The 21,604-nt window shown below is 41.3% G+C and overlaps 1 protein-coding gene across 1 annotated transcript in view; it reads left to right on the top strand.

Annotated features, from left to right (window-relative positions):
• Positions 1-5,964, top strand: part of LOC117808580 (hepatic leukemia factor-like) — an 11,815-nt gene extending 5,851 nt beyond the window's left edge. Inside the window, exons 5-6 of the mRNA XM_034678301.1 lie at positions 2,155-2,404; positions 2,519-5,964. Coding sequence (XP_034534192.1) covers positions 2,155-2,404; positions 2,519-2,734 — 466 coding nt within the window. The 3' untranslated portion in view covers positions 2,735-5,964. The remainder of the gene's footprint in view (positions 1-2,154; positions 2,405-2,518) is intronic.
• The last annotated feature ends 15,640 nt before the right edge of the window (positions 5,965-21,604 follow it).

A 21,604-nucleotide genomic window follows, 5' to 3' on the forward strand; every position in this document is an offset into this window, starting at 1 on the left:
TTTTTTCATCTTTCTTTTTTGATTAATTAATTTGTTTATTTATTTATTCACTTATTAATTTTGTTATTTTTTAATGCATTTACTTATTCACTTATTTATTTATTTATTTATTTGTTTATTTATTTGTTTGTTAGTTATTTAAATGTTGTGCAGAAAGGAGCTTGCATACAAACGTTCCTAAATCTCCTCTCCACAGAGATCAGGAGACAAATTTAAAGATATTTTAAATTTAACTTTAGTTTCTACATTTCTACATTTAAGAGACAAATATTAAATTAAACTCACTCCCTCACAGAATCATTTCAGTATTCCATGTTTGTTCCTTTTATAACGATTTTCTTTCTTTTGGTTTGTTTGCTAATTTCTGGCACAAACGGCCTTCCATACACCCTCAGCACGCAGCAGCTTAACGAGGTTCTCTTTGGAGGATTACTTCCTGAAGAACAGCTAATAAAGCAGCTCTTAAACACTCCATAAAACACAGACTTCCTACTCTTTAGTCAGGGAGCTATTTATATTCAGAGTGTTTCTGCGTGTGAGTATTTTTTACTGTTTGGTAGCGCTGATTAAGACTCCCACAGATGGAGTTACGTAACGCCCGACTGTCCTGAGAACAGGGTGAAATCTGCAGAAACACAGAAACACAGAGAGGTCTGATTCTCTGAAATACAACAAATCATCACAACAGAGTCAGAGAAACTTCAGGAACAAAACACAACTTCTGCTTTTAATGCTGACATTTACAATCACCTTAAACGCATCTACACCTCCTCTTTAAATATCAGATTTAGATTCAGATTTTTATTGCATAATAACCTCGCAGTGCCTCATAGCATCGCCTCGTGACGCTCCACATCTCACACGGCTCAGAGAAACAAAGAAGCTGTCAGCAGGTCGCACCTGAACCCTCCGCCAGGACCAGGAATCACACGTGTCAAACAGAGAACATCTTTATTCAGGGTTAAATACTTCCTGTTTATCACCTGCTACCAGACCCCTCACTGTCACACACACACACACACACACACACACACACACACACACACACACACACACACACACAGACACACACACACACACTCTCTGTGACTGTGCTGCTGTAGGTTTAATTTCTGTCATGTCGCCCTCTGCTGGCTGCAGCTCGTCACTGCAGCCTGAGCAGAAATTCAGTCATCATGAATTCACATTTAGAGACAAAATATTAAAGATGCAGACCTGATACATGGAAATAAATGTTAAATAATAAAACATAAAATTAAAATAAAGCTTAAGATTAGTTTAAATATTCATAAATGTTTAAAAATGTCAAATTTTGTCTTTTTTTGAGTGATTATTTTTCACTGACCGGTGAATAAAACTTAATATTTGATGGCTTCATTAAATTAAAACCTTTCTGATGAATAATTATTTTTTATTTATTAAACTGTTAATGAAACAAAAATTTTGATTTTATGTTCATTTTATTTTTTTCTCAAATTTCTTGTTGAATACATTTTTTTATTGAATTTCAACATGCAACACATCATTTATCCTGATTTAGTTGTTTTTATTTATATTTGTTCATTTTTTAAATCCAAATATTGACAAAAATAAAGTAAAATTTTTATTTTTATCATTTTGTATTTATTGATTTTTTTATTTGTCTGTATTTTATTTTTTATAATCTATTTTGTTTCATTTTTGCAGATTTTTTTGGACTAATTTCTGCAAACTTACAACAGTTTATTCAAATTATTTTGTTGTGTTATTTTTGTTTTTGTGTTAAAAATAATTTAAATAAAATTAATATTATAATTTTTTTTAGATTTGGGCTCAAAATACTTTTTTTTCAAACTGTCTGAAAGTTGAAAATAAAACACCCGGTCCGTTTTTATGTCTTTATTTATATATTTATTTATGTATATATTTTTATATTTATTAATTTGTTTATTTATATATTTATTAATTAATTAATTTATTTATTTATTTATTTTTATATTTATTAATTTTTTATTTATTTATTTATTAATTTATTAATTTATTTATTTATTTATATATTAATTAATTAATTAATTTATATATTTATTTATTAATTTATTAATTTATATATTTATGTCTTTATTTAAATATTTGTGTTCCTCTTCAAACAGGCTGAAGTTGATTTTTTGATTTTAGATCTCACCAACGTTTCCCTCTTTTCCCCTCAGGCCTCCCGAGCTCCAGAAACACCCCCAGCCCCCCCATCGACCCGGACTCCATCCACGTCCCCGTCGGATACGAGCCGGACCCGGCGGACCTGGCTCTGTCCAGCGTCCCGGGTCAGGAGATGTTCGATCCCCGAAAACGCAAGTTCTCCGCCGAGGAGCTGAAACCGCAACCGATGATCAAGAAAGCTCGTAAGGTGTTCATCCCCGAGGACCTGAAGGTAAGTTGGAGCCGGTTCTGACAGACGTTCTCTCCTCTGAAGGTTTTTAATGTCTTTACAGTATTTCCTCAGTTTTTCACGTCCCCTCTCTCCTCCCTTGTGTCCTTTGAGCAGGACGACAAATACTGGGCCCGGCGCAGGAAGAACAACATGGCGGCGAAACGTTCCCGGGACGCGCGGCGGCTCAAAGAGAACCAGATCGCCATCAGAGCCAACTTCCTGGAGAAGGAGAACTCGGCTCTGAGGCACGAGGTGGCCGACCTGAGGAAAGAGCTCGGACGCACGAAGAACGTCCTCGCCAAGTACGAGTCACGGCACGGGCCGCTGTGAGGACACACACAGATACACACACACACACACACACACACAGTCTTCACCAGTAACCTCCTCCTCACACAGTCCTGGTGACTCCACTCACGGCAGGTGAAGGGTTAAAATGCTAACATTCACTGGTTTCTTTCACTGCTGCTCAGAGTCACGATCACTCGGTGTTATTTCACATTTTTAATGTCAACGAATCTGAAAAAACACGATGTTTGTTGTGGGACTATTTTCTGCAGTGGATGGATCCACGTCTGGTGCTCTGCTGCAGGGCGTCTGGCACCCCCAGAGGCCCTGCAGGGAACTGCATCAGGAACCTCAGATGTTTCACTATCTGTGATGCAAAACTCAAAAAAAAAATTTGAAATATTATTAAATTTGGGGGATTTTTTTGTAGTAAATCAAATTATGAAAATTACTCTAAATAAAATATTTTAACATTTTAAAATATGTTGTATTTTTTAACTTTAGTCCATAATATTAAATCTTTATTAAAAAAAAAAGATTACAGATTTTAATTTACCTTAAAGGACTTACAACATTCAAATTTTTCTGAATAACTTTTTGAAATATTCAACTTTTTTTTTCAAAATATTTAAATTTTTAAAACAGACTCTAATTGTATTTTGATAAATCACATTTATTTAAAATATTCCTGCTTATTTTTCAATTATTTCATAATCAGAAGATATCCTGTGTGAACAAGATACTCTCTGTACGCAAGATGTTTCCTGTAAATGAGATAACAACTACTGAATGTGAGATAGTATTTAGTGCAGACAAGATCATATGTGACCACAGGTGTGACTTTTGTGTGAAAAGCATGATACATTTTGTATCTTGCGTAAACAAGATACTTGAAATGTGTTAGTTAGAGTCACATGATCACTTTCATGCTGATGATAGAGTCAGATACCCACTCACACTCTCAGAATGACGTCCTTCTTGTGCAGGATGTTGACTTTATTGCGCCAGATACTATCTTGTATGCATGTAAGATTATATTAGAATATTTTATGACATGTTTTCATATTTTTGGGACTTTTTTTCTTGATTCAGGAATTTTAAAGTTGTTTATCCAAATAGTTGTTTACATAAAAAAAAAAAATCTATAATCTTGACTAAACAAGATACCTGAAAACATCCTTTCAGGAACTTCCTGTTGAACCAGCAGATGAATTTATGCATATCTTTGTCTCTGGATGAGATTGGTTGACGTAAGGTGAAATGTTAAATAACACCAGATTAATATTTGAAGTCAAACAGGAACATGAAGTCAGAGCTCGACTCTCACACACACACACACTCACACACACACACACACACACACACACACACACACACACACTTTATTTCTCTCTGAGCGGCGTGTTTGAAAATAACTTTCATGTCTTTATAATCCTCCAAACGTTTGTCATCTGCAGTTTTGCTCCTGCCGTGAGCTGAGCCCATTACTCAGGATTATCTCACACACACACACACACACACACACACACACACACACACACACACACACACACACACACACACACACACACACACACACACAGCTGTTAGGACGTCTCTACGGTCCTGTAAACCCTCCTCACGGACCTCCTCTGACCTTTGACCTCTGAGCCCCTCCTCTCTCAGTGTTTGGTGAAGGCACTTTTTGGACCTCCACAGACTCCTCCCCCCTCCACAGACTCCTCCTCCTTCCACAGACTCCGCCCCCTTGTGTTCCCTGTACATACCTGCCTTCCTCCTGATGACTGTAAATGAATGTTCTCACCTGTTGGCCGCTCTTGTTCCCGCCTCACGCCTCTTTCTGGGCTGAAGCGGCGTTTTTATGGAGACTTGAGGATTTCAAATATGACGTCAGACATCGTCACGTGAAGACGCACAAACTGATTTTGATACAGCGTCAAAAAAAAAGCCAAATTTTTATAAATGCCCCCAAAATTTGTTATTTTTATACTCCAAATTTTTCCTCCAAAGATAACTTATTCTAATGAAATATTATTCTATAATTAATGTCCTTTATTAATTATGTAATAATTAACAAAGAGCTGTAAAAACATCAGGAAGTGTGTCTTTACGCCCGAGGACACCAAAGAGAGCTCGTCTCTGGAGCCCCCTGGTGGCCGAGCGTCTCCCTGCAGCCTCTCAGTCTTCACTCTGATGATGAACCAGCGACACACGTCATGTGATCCACCTGTTTCCCTTCAGTGTGTGTTGATTCATTCTTCTTCTTCTTCACCTCCATGTTTGACGAGCCGGTTGCTTCCGTATGAATCATGCTAACACGTTGATTTTGAAGTCCCGATGTTTCTGTCGTGTTCGGTCTGTAAAGACGTGAAATCAGAGACGATCACTTTAGAGATCTCACCCTGCCGACGATCCGGAGAGAGTTCTGCTTCATCGTTGAATTGAAGGTTTAATCTTCTGAAACGAATCCAGTCCAGCAGAATGATTTCAGATTTAAATTTAAACAAGATAGCATTTTGTGAGGGCAAGATAATCTCTTCCATGTGCACGATTATATCTTATCTTGTTTGGACAAGATCGATACTTCTGGTTGTAAGATAATATCTAATGTAAGGCAGCTTGTGTTCAGGATCTAGTATCAAGATCACTTGTGTGAACAAGATAACTTCTCAGAGGAAGAGAATAAAGTGCAACCAAGATAAGTTAAACAACGCAGAATATTTTGGAGTTAACGAGATAGTGGCTGGTGTGCTAGGGCTAGGTTATTTCTCTGGACAAGATACTTTCTGTTTGCAAGATATTTTGTCCCCACAAGATAATTTGAGCAAACATGATTGTGCAAAAATGTATCTGATAGATTTTGCATACAGGATAGTAAGCTCTGAGATAGCTTCTCAGTGGAAGAGAATATAGTGCAACCAAGATAAATTAAGTGCACAAGATTTTCAGTTAACGAGATAATTACTGGTGTGCTCAAGATTGTATCTCAAGGAAACTAGGTGTCTTGTGAGTGCGAGGTATCTTGTTTGAACAAGATATGTTGTCCCTACAAAATTATTTGCACTCACATTGTTGACATTTTCCTTCAACAAGATAATTGCTGGTGTGCTCAGGGTTTTATCTTAAGAGATCATTTGTGCAGGCTAGATATCTTGTTTGAACAAGATACTTCCAGCTTGTGAGAAATTTTGTCCTCACAAAATAATTTGTGCAAACGTGGATCTGATAGATTTTGCATACAGGATAGTAAGTTCTGTATCTTGCATGAACAAGATACCTCAAAAAAAAAAATCATCAGTGCTGAAGAAAGTATCCTGTGTGAACAAGATGATAACTTTCCTGTGCAAGATAATATTGTGCCACCATAATAACTCTAACAAGGATGATTTTTGACATTGTTGACATTTTCAGTCAACAAGATAATTGCTGGTGTGCTCAGGGTTTTATCTTAAGAGATCATTTGTGCAGGCTAGATATCTTGTTTGAACAAGATACTTCCAGCTTGTGAGAAATTTTGTCCTCACAAAATAATTTGTGCAAACGTGTATCTGATAGATTTTGCATACAGGATAGTAAGTTCTGTATCTTGCATGAACAAGATACCTAAAAAAAATCATCAGTGCTGAAGAGATTATCCTGTGTGAACAAGATAGCTTCTCAGTGGAAGAGAATATAGTGCAACCAAGATAAGTTAAGCGCACAAGATTTTCAGTTGACAAGATAATGACTGGTGTGCTCAAGATTGTATCTCAAGGAAACTAGGTGTCTTGTGAGTGTGAGGTATCTTGTTTGAACAAGATATGTTGTCCCTACAAAATTATTTGCACAAACATGATTTTTTGCATAACTCTCACATGGATGACATTTTCCTTCAACAAGATAATTGCTGGTGTGCTCAGGGTTTTATCTTAAGAGATCATTTGTGCAGGCTAGATATCTTGTTTGAACAAGATACTTCCAGCTTGTGAGAAATTTTGTCCTCACAAAATAATTTGTGCAAACGTGGATCTGATAGATTTTGCATACAGGATAGTAAGTTCTGTATCTTGCATGAGCAAGATACCTAAAAAAAAGCAGAAGTGCTGAAGAGATTATCCTGTGTGAACAAGATAGCTTCTCAGTGGAAGAGAATATAGTGCAACCAAGATAAGTTAAGTGCACAAGATTTTCAGTTGACAAGATAATGACTGGTGTGCTCAAGATTGTATCTCAAGGAAACTAGGTGTCTTGTGAGTGCGAGGTATCTTGTTTGAACAAGATATGTTGTTCCCACAAAATAATATGTGCAAACATGTGTCTGATAGATTTTGCATACAGGATAGTAAGTTCTGTATCTTGCATGAACAAGATACCTAAAAAAAAAAATCATCAGTGCTGAAGAAAGTATCCTGTGTGAACAAGATGATAACTTTCCTGTGCAAGATAATATTGTGCCACCATAATAACTCTAACAAGGATGATTTTTAGTAAACAAGATAATTTCTTGTGTGATCAAGGTTTTATCTTAAGAGAACATGTGGGCTGATATCTTGTTTGAGCAAGATACTTGAAGCTTAAAAGATAGTGTGTGCCAATAAGACTATAACTCCCATGTAAGGTAAATTACACTCACAAAAAAGTGTTTTTGTGCAAACAGGATAAAAATGTTGGTATCTTGCGTGACCTAAAAACGGCAAAATCATGTTTTGAATTCTGTAAAAAGTATCCTGTATGAACAAGATACTCTCATGCTATCTTATAATAACACAGACAAGATGATCTTTATTCGTACCTTAGTGATTCACGCCGACAGATGACGATGAATTTAGCAGGATAGAATCTGGCGCAGCAGGTGTGAATTTCTGGAGTGATGCAGCGATCTGATTGGCTCAGACTGAACACGAGCGTCATGATGTCCGTATGTGTCCGAACACCAGAATGTTCTTTTTGTTTTCTTGATTTTCCACGACTCTGTTTTTATGACTTTAGTTTGAAACGATGAATTTGAAGGAGGAAATGTCAAATCAAAGAGGAAATGTTTTAAAGACGATCTCAGTTTCTGTTCCATGTTTTTAAAAAGCTCCGACGTTTTCACGGTTTGTCTCAAACGTCACAGGAAGTGAAATCTGTCTTTGTTCCCGTCAGACTCCGTCGGACTCGTTCCTCTCAGTGCAATAGATTCCTCTTCTTCACTCCAGCATGGACTTTATTCCTCCTCTCTGTCGTCTTCTCTTCAGTGTAGCTCAGCGACAAATGCGCCCCCTGGTGGCCGCGTGAGACATGAATGTATATTGTGAGTGTTGTGGTCTTTTACTGTGGACTCACTTTCTTTACTACAGACCAAAAGCACCGTCTATAAAGGATATATTGATATATGACAGAATGTTTATACAGAGATATTCTTCTTGTTTTTGTACAGTCTGTTTTCCTACCTGGAGATTTCCTGTGTATTTTCTGGAAGGGTGACTTAAACATGAGCAGTATGTTAAATATATATATTCATATTATTACCAAAACGGCGTGCCCGACCTGTGTGGGCGGGCGCTGCATGGGCATTACCTTTTAAAGTGTGTTCCTCCCTGCGTAGTTGAAATACCTCACACCCCTCCTGCCTCTCGGGCGCTCCTCACCTGTGCAGGTGGAGGACGCGTCGTCGTCCTGCGTGTAGACGCCGCTTACCTTTGTGAACTCTCACGGCCTCTCCGGCTCTGATGATGAATGTATTCACCCGACCTGAAGCACTTATTCTGATGTCCTCGTGTCCTCGTGTCCTCGTCTCCTCGTCTCCTCGTGTCCTCGTCTCCTTGGAGTCGATGAATCTGTGTTTGAAGAGTTTTTTCATGTTTGTCTTTGATTATGTTTCACATGATCAAACTGAGAGTATAAATAAAAGTTTAAATCCTGACGGTCTGGACTGTTTTTTTTCCTCCTCTGAAGTGAAGCTGACGTTTCTGAAGGGAGCTCTCTGAAGCTCCAGACTTTAAAGGTGACATATCATGCAAAATGGACTTTTTAATGGTTCTTTACCTGAAATCTGTGTCCCTGTCTACAAACCCCCTGAGAATGAAAAGAATCCATTCTGCCCCTGTTCTGATTTCTCCACCTTTCTGTAAATGTGTGCTGAAACCAGCCGTTTCAGACTTCAGTGTTTTTGTTACGTAACAACAATATCCGGTCTGTAACAGGAAGTCAGAGCTCGGAGCTTGTTCAGCCCATAGACTGTATAAAATACAACTCAACCCCTCCTCCGTTTTTCATTCCCTGCACACATGTGTGCTAACAAGGAGCTTAGGAGGGAGGCATGCTAGTTGTAGGCTGTCTTAATAAACACAAAGGTCGCTTTGACTCCCCACGTCTGCAGATTTGAAGATCTAGTGGATGATTTTTATTTGTCATGGATAAGTGCTAGTGCTAATTAGCATAGCCACATAGCTATATGTTCATAGCTGTAGCTGTAGCTGTAGCTGTGTACCAAGACACACGTCTACATACTGACAAATAAAACAACAAGAAACACTAAATCTGTGACCAATCCTTCAGAAAAGGTCCCGCTGCCTTTCTGGTAGAGGTCGCTTGGACTCCCCACGTCTGCAGATTTGAAGATCTAGTGGATGATTTTTATTTATCATGGATAAGTGCTAGCGCTAGTTAGCATAGCCACATAGCTACATGTTCGTAGCTGTGTACCAAGACACACGTCGACATGCTGACAAATAAAACAACAAGAAACACTAAATCTGTGACCAATGGTTCAGAAAGGTCCTGCTGCAGGCGCCTCTCCGTCAGGATCAGATTCTGGATCAGATTCAGAGGGTTGAAGTAACGCGATCTCTGAGCAGCCGTGTATATTCAGCCAACATGTGAACATTAGATCAACGTCCTGGAGAGCCGAGGCACATCCACTTCCTGAGGGGGCGTGGTCAGAGAGAAAACAGAGTGTTCTGATGAGGACTGAAGAAGAGGACTTTTCAGGCAGACCAGAATCTGATTTCAAAGTGTTTTTTTGAGCATAAACTTTAAAGACATGTTTTGGGGACCTCTTAGACCAATGTATGTTGATGAAAAAAGCCTGATATGTCCCCTTTAAACCCGGGGATGTTCATCTGGATCAGGATCCAGAGTCTGCATCGTGGACTCTGCATGAACTAAGTCTCAAACATAAACACGTCCCTCCAGGAATCAAAGTCACTTTATTTATACTGGTTCAAAATAACAGATCAGAGGAAAACAAAGAACATGCAGCTTTATGACACCTAAATATTAAATCCATAATAAATATTAAATTAAATTATAAATGATCACATGGATCAGATACATAATTAGTGAAAGATGAAGGCAATTAAGAAAAAAATATTAAAATATGACAAAAAATCAGTTTCTTCAATTATGCTTAAGATTTCTAACATAAATAACAAAAATAATAAATCAAGAGTAAATATTAAATTAGATTATAAATAATCACATGAAACATAAATAATTAGTGAAAGATGAAGGCAATAATTTAAATACATTTATTATAATATGATGCAAAAAATATCTTTTTAAATTATGCCTCATAAATGTAATATAATAATAAAAATAATAAATTAAATAATAAATAATCACATGAATCAGATAAATAATGAGTGACAGATCAAGATAATGATTAAGATCAAATTATGAAAATATGACAAAAACTATGTTTTTAAAATTATGCTCAAGAAATTTAATATGAATAATAAATCCATAATAAATATCATAAAATTAAATAATAAATAACCACATGAAACAGATACAGAATTAATGTATCTGTAACTAATAAACATACAAATAATATTTAAAAAAAAACTATTAAATTAAATAATTAATGAGTCAGATAAATAATAAGTGAAAGATGAAGGCAATTATTAAGATCAAATTATTAAAATATGACAAGAAATATCTTTTTAATTATGCTGAAAAATCTTATATAAAAAATACAAATATAACCAGAATAAATGATGCAAAAAATTATATTTATTCACAGAAATGAATACTTTACATTCATAAAAACTGCAGCAAAAGCTGTGCTTAGGACACACTTGAGGTTTTATCTTAATTGCAGATAATTAAATAATTCAGAAGTCACTCTTGCATTTTTTATTTTTTAAAAGGGTAAATCAAATGTTGACCACCAGGGGGCAGCACCTTCACACAAGCGACTGGACTGCATGATGTGCACCGTGCTTTAAAAAGGGAAACATGTTGCATTGACATTTTTATTTCAAACACAAAAGGAGAGCATGAAAAACAAAACATGTCTTTAATTTATTATTTTAATAATCTGTCAGTTAATCTGAGAGAGGAGATTTAAAGTATAAAGAACGTTAACTTGAAGAAGACAGAATTAAAACCTGAGGAGGATGTCTGTTTTGATTGGACTGCAGAGAGAGAGACAGGAAGTAGACGTGCAGCAGGTGTCGGTGCATGATTCGACCTCTGAGCTTATCAAACGCTGCATCAATGAAGGGATTTTAAAAATGCTTTAATAACGATTCAATGAGGAAAAGAACGATTGTTGGAATAAAATCACGACACAAGAGAGACGGGTTTATTGTGGTTTTTTTACTGAACAGTTCTTCAACAGAAGAGATGCAGAGGATCACAGAGAGGTGAGTTCAGATGCATACTCTAGAGAATGACAGGCCTTAAAGTAGTAAAATAAAAACACTCATATTAATAAAGAAGCTTATTTTTCATCACTGATACAAACTTCATACTTACTGAACTTCCAGAGTGACGATCCGCCTTTAAGAAGTTACACTTCAAAGAAGTTCAACTTTAAAAATTCATCCTTGGATCAAGTTTTTCTCAATCTGTGTGCAGACAAGAAAACCTTAAAGGTACAGTGTGTAGATTTAGAGCGCTCCCTTGCTCACCCCTCCTGTCGGGGAAGTGACGGTGGCCTTTGAGGACAAGAAGCTGCTGTGATGTACGATGAGTATGATCCTCTGTTTGTGGAGTTTTAACATCATAAACATCTCTCAGTACTTTAACACACAACAACCTCCTGTCCTCTCTTCTTCCTCCATCACTCACTGACATGTGCATGCCCTGTGATTCCTCCTCTCTCCACTAGGTGTCCTCGCAGTGTTTCAGATTCATCCCTCACACCTGTCTCTCGTTGAAACACACCTGCGCCTCGTTCTGAGTCTCAGCCTCCTGCTACAAACACAGACCGGCTCCTCTGCTCTGTAGGAGAGAACCCTGCAGAGGTTCTTTAAGGTTCCTTCTTGCACACGCCTCCAAAAGAAACATTTCTTTTCTGCATTTCTTTTTTTGTTTTTCAATCTTTCAGTCTGCCAATGAAACGTGACTGTAGCACAGGCCTGCAGCATGAAAAACAACATGTGAAGGTCCCTGAATGCAACACTGACGCTCCTAAAGAGAACCAGTCTGCACATCTCTTTAATGATTATACCTTTACTAATGCAGAGAGATTTTAGAGTATTTAACCCTCTGTGTTCCTGCTCTCTCCTGTGTTCCTGCTCTCTCCTGTGTTCCAGCTCTCTCCTGTGTTCCTGCTCTCTCCTGTGTTCCTGCTCTCTCCTGTGTTCCTGCTCTCTCCTGTGTTCCTGCTCTCTCTTGTGTACCTGCTCTCTCCTGTGTTCCTGCTCTCTCCTGTGTGCCTGCTCTCTACTGTGTTCCTGCTCTCTCTTGTGTACCTGCTCTCTCCTGTGTTCCTGCTCTCTCCTGTGTTCCAGCTCTCTCCTGTGTTCCTGCTCTCTCCTGTGTTCCTGCTCTCTCCTGTGTTCCTGCTCTCTCCTGTGTTCCAGCTCTCTCCTGTGTTCCTGCTCTCTCCTGTGTTCCTGCTCTCTCCTGTGTTCCAGCTCTCTCCTGTGTTCCTGCTCTCTCCTGTGTTCCTGCTCTCTCCTGTGTTCCTGCTCTCCCCTGTGTTCCTGCTCTCTCCTGTGTTCCTGCTCTCCCCTGTGTTCCTGCTCTCTCCTGTGTTCCTGCTCTCTCCTGTGTTCCTGCTCTCTCTTGTGTTCCTGCTCTCTCCTGTGTTCCTGCTCTCTCCTGTGTTCCAGCTCTCTCCTGTGTTCCAGCTCTCTCTTGTGTTCCTGCTCTCTCCTGTGTTCCTGCTCTCCCCTGTGTTCCTGCTCTCTCCTGTGTTCCAGCTCTCTCCTGTGTTCCTGCTCTCTCCTGTGTTCCTGCTCTCTCCTGTGTTCCTTCTCTCTCTTGTGTTCCAGCTCTCTCCTGTGTTCCTGCTCTCTCCTGTGTTCCTGCTCTCTCTTGTGTTCCAGCTCTCTCCTGTGTTCCTGCTCTCTCCTGTGTTCCAGCTCTCTCCTGTGTTCCTGCTCTCTCCTGTGTTCCTGCTCTCTCTTGTGTTCCAGCTCTCTCCTGTGTTCCTGCTCTCTCCTGTGTTCCAGCTCTCTCCTGTGTTCCTGCTCTCTCCTGTGTTCCAGCTCTCTCCTGTGTTCCTGCTCTCCTGTGTTCCTGCTCTCTCCTGTGTTCCAGCTCTCTCTTGTGTTCCTGCTCTCCCCTGTGTTCCTGCTCTCTCCTGTGTTCCTGCTCTCTCCTGTGTTCCAGCTCTCTCCTGTGTTCCTGCTCTCTCCTGTGTTCCTGCTCTCTCCTGTGTTCCAGCTATCTCCTGAGTTCCAGCTCTCTTCTGTTCCTGCTCTCTCCTGTGTTCCAGCTCTCTCCTGTGTTCCTGCTCTCTCCTGTGTTCCAGCTCTCTCCTGTGTTCCTGCTCTCTCCTGTGTTCCTGCTCTCCCCTGTGTTCCTGCTCTCTCCTGTGTTCCTGCTCTCCCCTGTGTTCCTGCTCTCCCCTGTGTTCCAGCTCTCTCTTGTGTTCCAGCTCTCTCCTGTGTTCCTGCTCTCTCCTGTGTTCCTGCTCTCTCCTGTGTTCCTGCTCTCTCTTGTGTCCATGTTTGCACGGCGGCTCACTCTCAGGTCCGGCTCTTATTTACAGTCCGAACATGTGAGAGGAAGAAAGCAGCAAACGGAGAGAGACAGAGTGTCCGACCGGCTCTGCTCGTTCAGGCTGTTTCCCTCTTTAGTGCCCCACTAAGTTGAATTTGTGGTTATGTAATTCCATTTTCTCAAAGTGAAAGGGAGCAGATTAGGATGCTCCTCTAATCCCAGCAGTTCAGAGTAACGCACGATGACGACAGAGGAGTTTTTACTGCTGCTTTAAAACCTGAACAAAATGGCCGACAAACATAAAAACACTCTACATCACTGAACGTGGATCCAAAGAGACGTACCTTCAACAGGATGAAGACCTTCAACAAACACACAGGTTTTAATATTTTATTATAAATCTGTTCTTTTAATTACAGGGTGAAACTTTCATCTTTGTGCAGCATGTTCTGGAAACATGAGAACATTCAGAACAAACATTCAGAACAAACATTCAGAACAAACATCAGGATCATTTCTTTTATCTTCAAGGTCTCCTAAAGTCAAACTGAAGAGTCTGAAATATAAACGCTGTGAAATCAAACCGATTAATGAACCGTGTTTCAGAGACGCTCCTCTGAGTGCCGAACACGAGGACGGAGAGTAAGGCCACACTGAGAGGGAATAATCACAGAGAGGGAATAATCACTGAGAGGGAATAATCACAGAGAGGGAATAATCACCGAGAGGGAATAATCTTATCTTAAATATGAAGTCAGAAGAGAATAAAGTCGTAAGTTTACGAGAATAAAGTCGTAAGTTTAGGAGAATAAAGTCGTAAGTTAAAGAGAATAAAGTCGTAAGTTTACGAGAATAAAGTCCTAAGTTAAGGAGAATAAAGTCGTAAGTTAACGAGAATAAAGTCGTAAGTTTACGAGAATAAAGTCGTAAGTTAACGAGAATAAAGTCGTAAGTTAACGAGAATAAAGTCGTAAGTTAACGAGAATAAAGTCGTAAGTTTACGAGAATAAAGTCGTAAGTTTAGGAGAATAAAGTCGTAAGTTAACGAGAATAAAGTTGTAAGTTTAGGAGAATAAAGTCGTAAGTTTACGAGAATAAAGTCGTAAGTTAACGAGAATAAAGTCGTAAGTTTAGGAGAATAAAGTCGTAAGTTAACGAGAATAAAGCCGTAAGTTTAGGAGAATAAAGTCGTAAGTTAACGAGAATAAAGCCGTAAGTTAAGGAGAATAAAGTCGTAAGTTTAGGAGAATAAAGTCGTAAGTTTAGGAGAATAAAGTCGTAAGTTTAGGAGAATAAAGTCGTAAGTTAACGAGAATAAAGTCGTAAGTTTACGACAATAAAGTCGTAACTTTACGAGAATAAAGTCGTACGTTAACGAGAATAAAGTCGTAAATTAATGAGAATAAAGTCGTAAGTTAACGAGAATAAAGTCGTAAGTTAACGAGAATAAAGTCGTAAGTTTAGGAGAATAAAGTCGTAAGTTAACGAGAATAAAGCCGTAAGTTTACGAGAATAAAGTCGTAAGTTTAGGAGAATAAAGTCGTAAGTTTAGGAGAATAAAGTCGTAAGTTTACGAGAATAAAGTCGTAAGTTTAGGAGAATAAAGTCGTAAGTTAAAGAGAATAAAGTCGTAAGTTTACGAGAATAAAGTCCTAAGTTAAGGAGAATAAAGTCGTAAGTTTAGGAGAATAAAGTCGTAAGTTTACGAGAATAAAGTCGTAAGTTAACGAGAATAAAGTCGTAAGTTAACGAGAATAAAGTCGTAAGTTAACGAGAATAAAGTCGTAAGTTTACGAGAATAAAGTCGTAAGTTTAGGAGAATAAAGTCGTAAGTTAACGAGAATAAAGTTGTAAGTTTAGGAGAATAAAGTCGTAAGTTTACGAGAATAAAGTCGTAAGTTAACGAGAATAAAGTCGTAAGTTTAGGAGAATAAAGTCGTAAGTTAACGAGAATAAAGTCGTAAGTTTAGGAGAATAAAGTCGTAAGTTTAGGAGAATAAAGTCGTAAGTTTAGGAGAATAAAGTCGTAAGTTTAGGAGAATAAAGTCGTAAGTTTAGGAGAATAAAGTCGTAAGTTTAGGAGAATAAAGTCGTAAGTTAAGGAGAATAAAGTCGTAAGTTTACGACAATAAAGTCGTAACTTTACGAGAATAAAGTCGTACGTTAACGAGAATAAAGTCGTAAATTAATGAGAATAAAGTCGTAAGTTAACGAGAATAAAGTCGTAAGTTAACGAGAATAAAGTCGTAAGTTTATGAGAATAAAGTCGTACGTTAACGAGAATAAAGTCGTAAGTTTACGAGAATAAAGTCGTAAGTTTAGGAGAATAAAGTCGTAAGTTAACGAGAATAAAGTCGTAAGTTTACGACAATAAAGTCGTAACTTTACGAGAATAAAGTCGTACGTTAACGAGAATAAAGTTGTACGTTAACGAGAATAAAGTCGTAAGTTTACGAGAATAAAGTCGTAAGTTTACGAGAATAAAGTCGTAAGTTTAGGAGAATAAAGTCGTAAGTTAACGAGAATAAAGTCGTAAGTTTAGGAGAATAAAGTCGTAAGTTAAGGAGAATAAAGTCGTAAGTTTAGGAGAATAAAGTCGTAAGTTTAGGAGAATAAAGTCGTAAGTTAACGAGAATAAAGTCGTAAGTTAACGAGAATAAAGTCGTAAGTTTACGAGAATAAAGTCGTAAGTTTAGGAGAATAAAGTCGTAAGTTAACGAGAATAAAGTTGTCAGTTTACGAGAATAAAGTCGTAAGTTTAGGAGAATAAAGTCGTAAGTTTAGGAGAATAAAGTCGTAAGTTTAGGAGAATAAAGTCGTAAGTTTACGAGAATAAAGTCGTCAGTTAAGGAGAATAAAGTCGTCAGTTAAGGAGAATAAAGTCGTAAGTTTAGGAGAATAAAGTTGTCAGTTTACGAGAATAAAGTCGTAAGTTTAGGAGAATAAAGTCGTAAGTTAACGAGAATAAAGTCGTAAGTTTAGGAGAATAAAGTCGTAAGTTTACGAGAATAAAGTCGTAAGTTAACGAGAATAAAGTCGTAAGTTTAGGAGAATAAAGTCGTAAGTTTACGAGAATAAAGTCGTAAGTTTGCAAGAATAAAGTCGTAAATTAATGAGAATAAAGTCGTAAATTAACGAGAATAAAGTCGTAAGTTAACGAGAATAAAGTCGTAAGTTAACGAGAATAAAGTTTCCTCTCTCTCCCCACATTTCCTGTCCTTCTCTTGAGCTGTCCTTTCAAAATAAGACTAAACGCCTTAAACACGCAGGCTAACCGCAGAACAAAGTTGTGAATTTATTCGGTAAAGTTATCGTAGTAAAAATGTTTGTCCTCGTTAATTTTACGACTTTATTCCTGACGTGAATGAATGAATGTGTTCCCTCTGTGTGGCCCGAACACTCCGTCGTTGAGAACAGCAGGAAGATAAAAACACAGAAACACGAACGGCAAAAAGAAGACCCAACGTTATCTCTCTACAGGATTTCAAAATAAAAGAGAACCTTTCACTTCCTGTGAAACCACGGGAACAGTTTCATTTCTATGAAGACTTTGGGAAGCAGACCCAACATCGCTTGTAGCTTTGACTCCTACAGAGAATAAAATCAGGATTTAATATTCTTCATAATTTATCAGCTTCATGTTCTCTCTTTAAGAGGATCATAAAATACGCTGGTCCTCTTCAGCAGCACTTTTTAAATATTCACAAGAAACCTGAAACAAGGACCTTGAGGAGACGAGGACACGACGTCCTCAAGGAGACAACGTCCTTGAGGAGACGACGGCCTCCAGGAGACGACGACGGCCTCCAGGAGACGACAGCCTGCCTCTAGGAGACGACAGCCTGCCTCTAGGAGACAACAGCCTGCCTCTAGGAGACGACCGGCAGCCTCAAGGGGACGACAGCCTGCCTCTAGGAGACGACCGGCAGCCTCAAGGGGACGACAGCCTGCCTCTAGGAGACGACAGCCTGCCTCTAGGAGACGACCGGCGGCCTCAAGGAGACGACAGCCTGCCTCTAGGAGACGACAGCCTACCTCTAGGGGACGACAGCCTGCCTTGAGGAGACGACAGCCTGCCTCTAGGAGACGACAGCCTGCCTCTAGGAGATGACAGCCTGCCTCTAGGAGACGACAGCCTGCCTCTAGGAGACGACAGCCTGCCTCTAGGAGATGACAGCCTGCCTCAAGGAGACGACAGCCTGCCTCTAGGAGATGACAGCCTGCCTCAAGGAGACGACAGCCTGCCTCTAGGAGACGACCGGCGGCCTCTAGGAGACGAAAGCCAGCCTCTAGGAGATGATAGCCTGCCTCTAGGAGACGACAGCCTGCCTCTAGGAGACGACAGCCTGCCTCAAGGGGACGACAGCCTGCCTCTAGGAAACGACCGGCGGCCTCAAGGAGACGACAGCCTGCCTTTAGGAGACAACTGCCTTGAGGAGACCACAGCCTCGAGGGGACGACAGCCTGCCTCTAGGAGACGACAGCCTGCCTCTAGGAGATGACAGCCTGCCTCAAGGAGACGACAGCCTGCCTCTAGGAGACGACAGCCTGCCTCAAGGAGACGACAGCCTGCCTCTAGGAGACGACCGGCGGCCTCTAGGAGACGACAGCCTGCCTCTAGGAGACGACAGCCTGCCTCCAGGAGACAACAGCCTGCCTCTAGGAGACGACAGCCTGCCTCGAGGAGACGACAGCCTGCCTCTAGGAGACGACAGCCTGCCTCAAGGAGACGACGGCCTGCCTCTAGAAGACAGCCTGCCTCAAGGAGACGACAGTCTGCCTCTAGGAGACGACAGCCTGCCTCAAGGAGACGACAGCCTGCCTCAAGGAGACGACAGCCTGCCTCTAGGAGCCGACAGCCTGCCTCTAGGAGATGATAGCCTGCCTCTAGGAGACGACAGCCTGCCTCTAGGAGACGACAGCCTGCCTCAAGGGGACGACAGCCTGCCTCTAGGAAACGACCGGCGGCCTCAAGGAGACGACAGCCTGCCTTTAGGAGACAACTGCCTTGAGGAGACCACAGCCTCGAGGGGTTCGACAGCCTGCCTCTAGGAGACCACAGCCTGCCTCTAGGAGATGACAGCCTGCCTCTAGGAGACGACCGGCGGCCTCGAGGAGATGACAGCCTGCCTCTAGGAGACGGGGGCCTCAAGGAGACGACAGCCTGCCTCTAGGAGACGACAGCCTGCCTCTAGGAGACGGGGGCCTCAAGGAGACGACAGCCTGCCTCTAGGAGACGACAGCCTGCCTCTAGGAGACGACAGCCTGCCTCTAGGAGACGGGGGCCTCAAGGAGACGACAGCCTGCCTCTAGGAGACGACAGCCTGCCTCTAGGAGACGGGGGCCTCAAGGAGACGACAGCCTGCCTCTAGGAGACGACAGCCTGCCTCTAGGAGACGACAGCCTGCCTCTAGGAGAAGACAGCCTGCCTCTAGGAGATGACAGCCTGCCTCTAGGAGACGACAGCCTGCCTCTAGGAGACGACAGCCTGCCTCTAGGAGACGACAGCCTGCCTCTAGGAGACGACAGCCTGCCTCTAGGAGACGACAGCCTGCCTCTAGTAGACGACAGCCTGCCTCTAGGAGACGACAGCCTGCCTCTAGGAGATGACAGCCTGCCTCTAGGAGACGACAGCCTGCCTCTAGGAGATGACAGACTGCCTCTAGGAGACGACTGGCGGCCTCGAGGAGATGACAGCCTGCCTCTAGGAGACGACAGCCTGCCTCTAGTAGACGACAGCCTGCCTCTAGGAGACGACAGCCTGCCTCTAGGAGACAGCGTTAGATTCCTATCTTTTGAGCTACGTATGTTTCTACAGGTTCTGAAGGTCAAAGGTCGGACAGGAAGTCTCTGCAGCCGGCTGGAGGACGTGTCATCACAGCATCAGTGACGGTGGAGTCCCTGGAGTTCCGTCTCTACGTCACACACACAGTGTGATGTTCCAGTGTTGGTTGCGTGTCGCCGTGGCGAGCTCGGCCTTCAGCCACATGTGGGCATCAGATGAGCCGTCAGGTCAGGCCTGGACACGGCGAAATCTCCGCCTGTTGACAACCTGACGCTTACGTAACGCTCCCAACGGACAAAAAAACAGCACAGGGCAAAAACAAGTCCATAATACAGGCTCCTAATACCCGACCACAGTCACCACTTAATCCTCAAACATGAAATATGGAAGGGGGGGGGGTAATTGTGCAATTCATATTATGGATGGGCCGCAGCCATTGGTGGGATGCTCAGCTGGCTGGCTGTTTTATGTAAGAGGATTTACCCGGTCCAGGCCTCGGTGGCACGAGTCCGCTAAAGACTCGGGGGTTGGATCATCTGTCAGGCGCTGCCAGAGCCAATGAGCAGCGGGGAGGACGTGATGCGGGAGGCGAGAGTCTTTTGGTCCAGGAGGGTTTCATCGTTTTTAGAAGGAAGTGAGATTAAGCAGGAGGAACAAATGTGCACAGTAACCACTGATCATGACTCTGACGCTCAGAGGGACGGAGGATCTGATCGCCGTGACGCCGCTCTGACATCTGAAGGTATCTGAGGCAGGGGAGGCTTTCACCTCAGCACAGGACCTGGTCCCGTGTGGTTGTAGTTTTGTTGACACAATGCTTACAGGTGGAAGACTTGGTGTGTCTGACCCTGGTTTGTATCTTCCCTCTCGCCCAGCTGGTCCTCAAGCATTGCTTTGGGCGTGCCGTAGAGCTCTGCAGGTTTCAAGTCTTGCTTAGTTGATGCCCCGCCTCATTCACTGAGAGCTCTTTGCATTTCCAATATGGCGACCTCCAAGGATAGCTTCTTCATTGATGACAGCACTGAGACGACGGACATGTTTTACATAGTCTGGGAAAAATACCAACAACCTTCAACCTCCTCCTGCAGATCATGATCAGATCATGAAGTTACACACGACATTCTCTCTTGTCCCTGATGGTTCCATCGTTCCTCACGGTCCACAAAGTCCTCCTGTCTTTAGCCGAGTAGTGTCTCTGACCCGGGCACCTCAGATGAAGTCTTAGACCTCTCACTGTGACGTCTGATAGTTTGTAGGACAGCAGGTCCTGATGAGGAAGGATCAACATCCCAATGTCTTCTAGTGTCCTCAGGGGTGAGGTGAGACCCGCTGGAGGTCTTTGAGTCCTCAGCAGTCTCTGTTGGGATGTAGTCCTCCTGAGGATCCAAAGAACTGGGGGTTTTGGTGATGGGGATACGGGGGGATCTTTTGGATTTGCAGCAGACCGACCAAGTCCTGGAATGAAACAAACAAAAACATGATGTCAGAGTTCTGTACTCAGTCTGAGTCTCTCCTGAAAACCTTTTCATTTAAACCTGGAATAAAGGATCGAAATAAGCCGCCTATTACTTCCCTCACTACACCTCAACGCCTGTCAAGTCAAACTGTAAGAATAGAATAAATAACAGTAGAAAAATGAACTCATTCTAATTAACTAGGCTTTAATATATTAAAATGACTAGAAATACAATATTTTATCTTTAACCCTCCTGTTATGTTGCGGGTCAAATTGACCCTTAAAGTCTATTTTAGGAAGTATCTGCCAAACCTGCTTAATGCAGAATAAAAATCTGAGCAGCATGTGACAGAAGAGGAGTCTTTTTAATTTATCAACATCACTTCATACAAAAAAAAAAATACATTTCAAAATGTCAAATAAAATAAACAAAAATCAATGTCATGTAAAACTATTGTATTTATATTTAGGGATTTCCAATGTGCTTTAAAAGTGACATATCCTGCAGACTGGACTTCTTAATGGTTCTCTCCCTGAAATCTGTGTCCCTGTCTACAAACCCCCTGAACAGTCAAAGACTCCATTCTGCCCCTGTTCTGATTTCTCCACCTTTCTGTAAATGTGTGCTGAAACCAGCCGTTTCAGTTTTCAGTGTTTTTCATACGTCACAACGCCATCCGGTCTGTAACAGGAAGTCAGAGCTCGGAGCTTGTTCAGCCCACAGACTGTATAAAATACAACTCAACCCCTCCTCCGTTTTTCATTCCCTGCACACATGTGTGCTAACAAGGAGCTTAGGAGGGAGGCATGC

The sequence above is a fragment of the Notolabrus celidotus genome, unplaced genomic scaffold, assembly GCF_009762535.1.
Source record: "Notolabrus celidotus isolate fNotCel1 unplaced genomic scaffold, fNotCel1.pri scaffold_127_arrow_ctg1, whole genome shotgun sequence".
Lineage (NCBI taxonomy): Eukaryota > Metazoa > Chordata > Actinopteri > Labriformes > Labridae > Notolabrus > Notolabrus celidotus.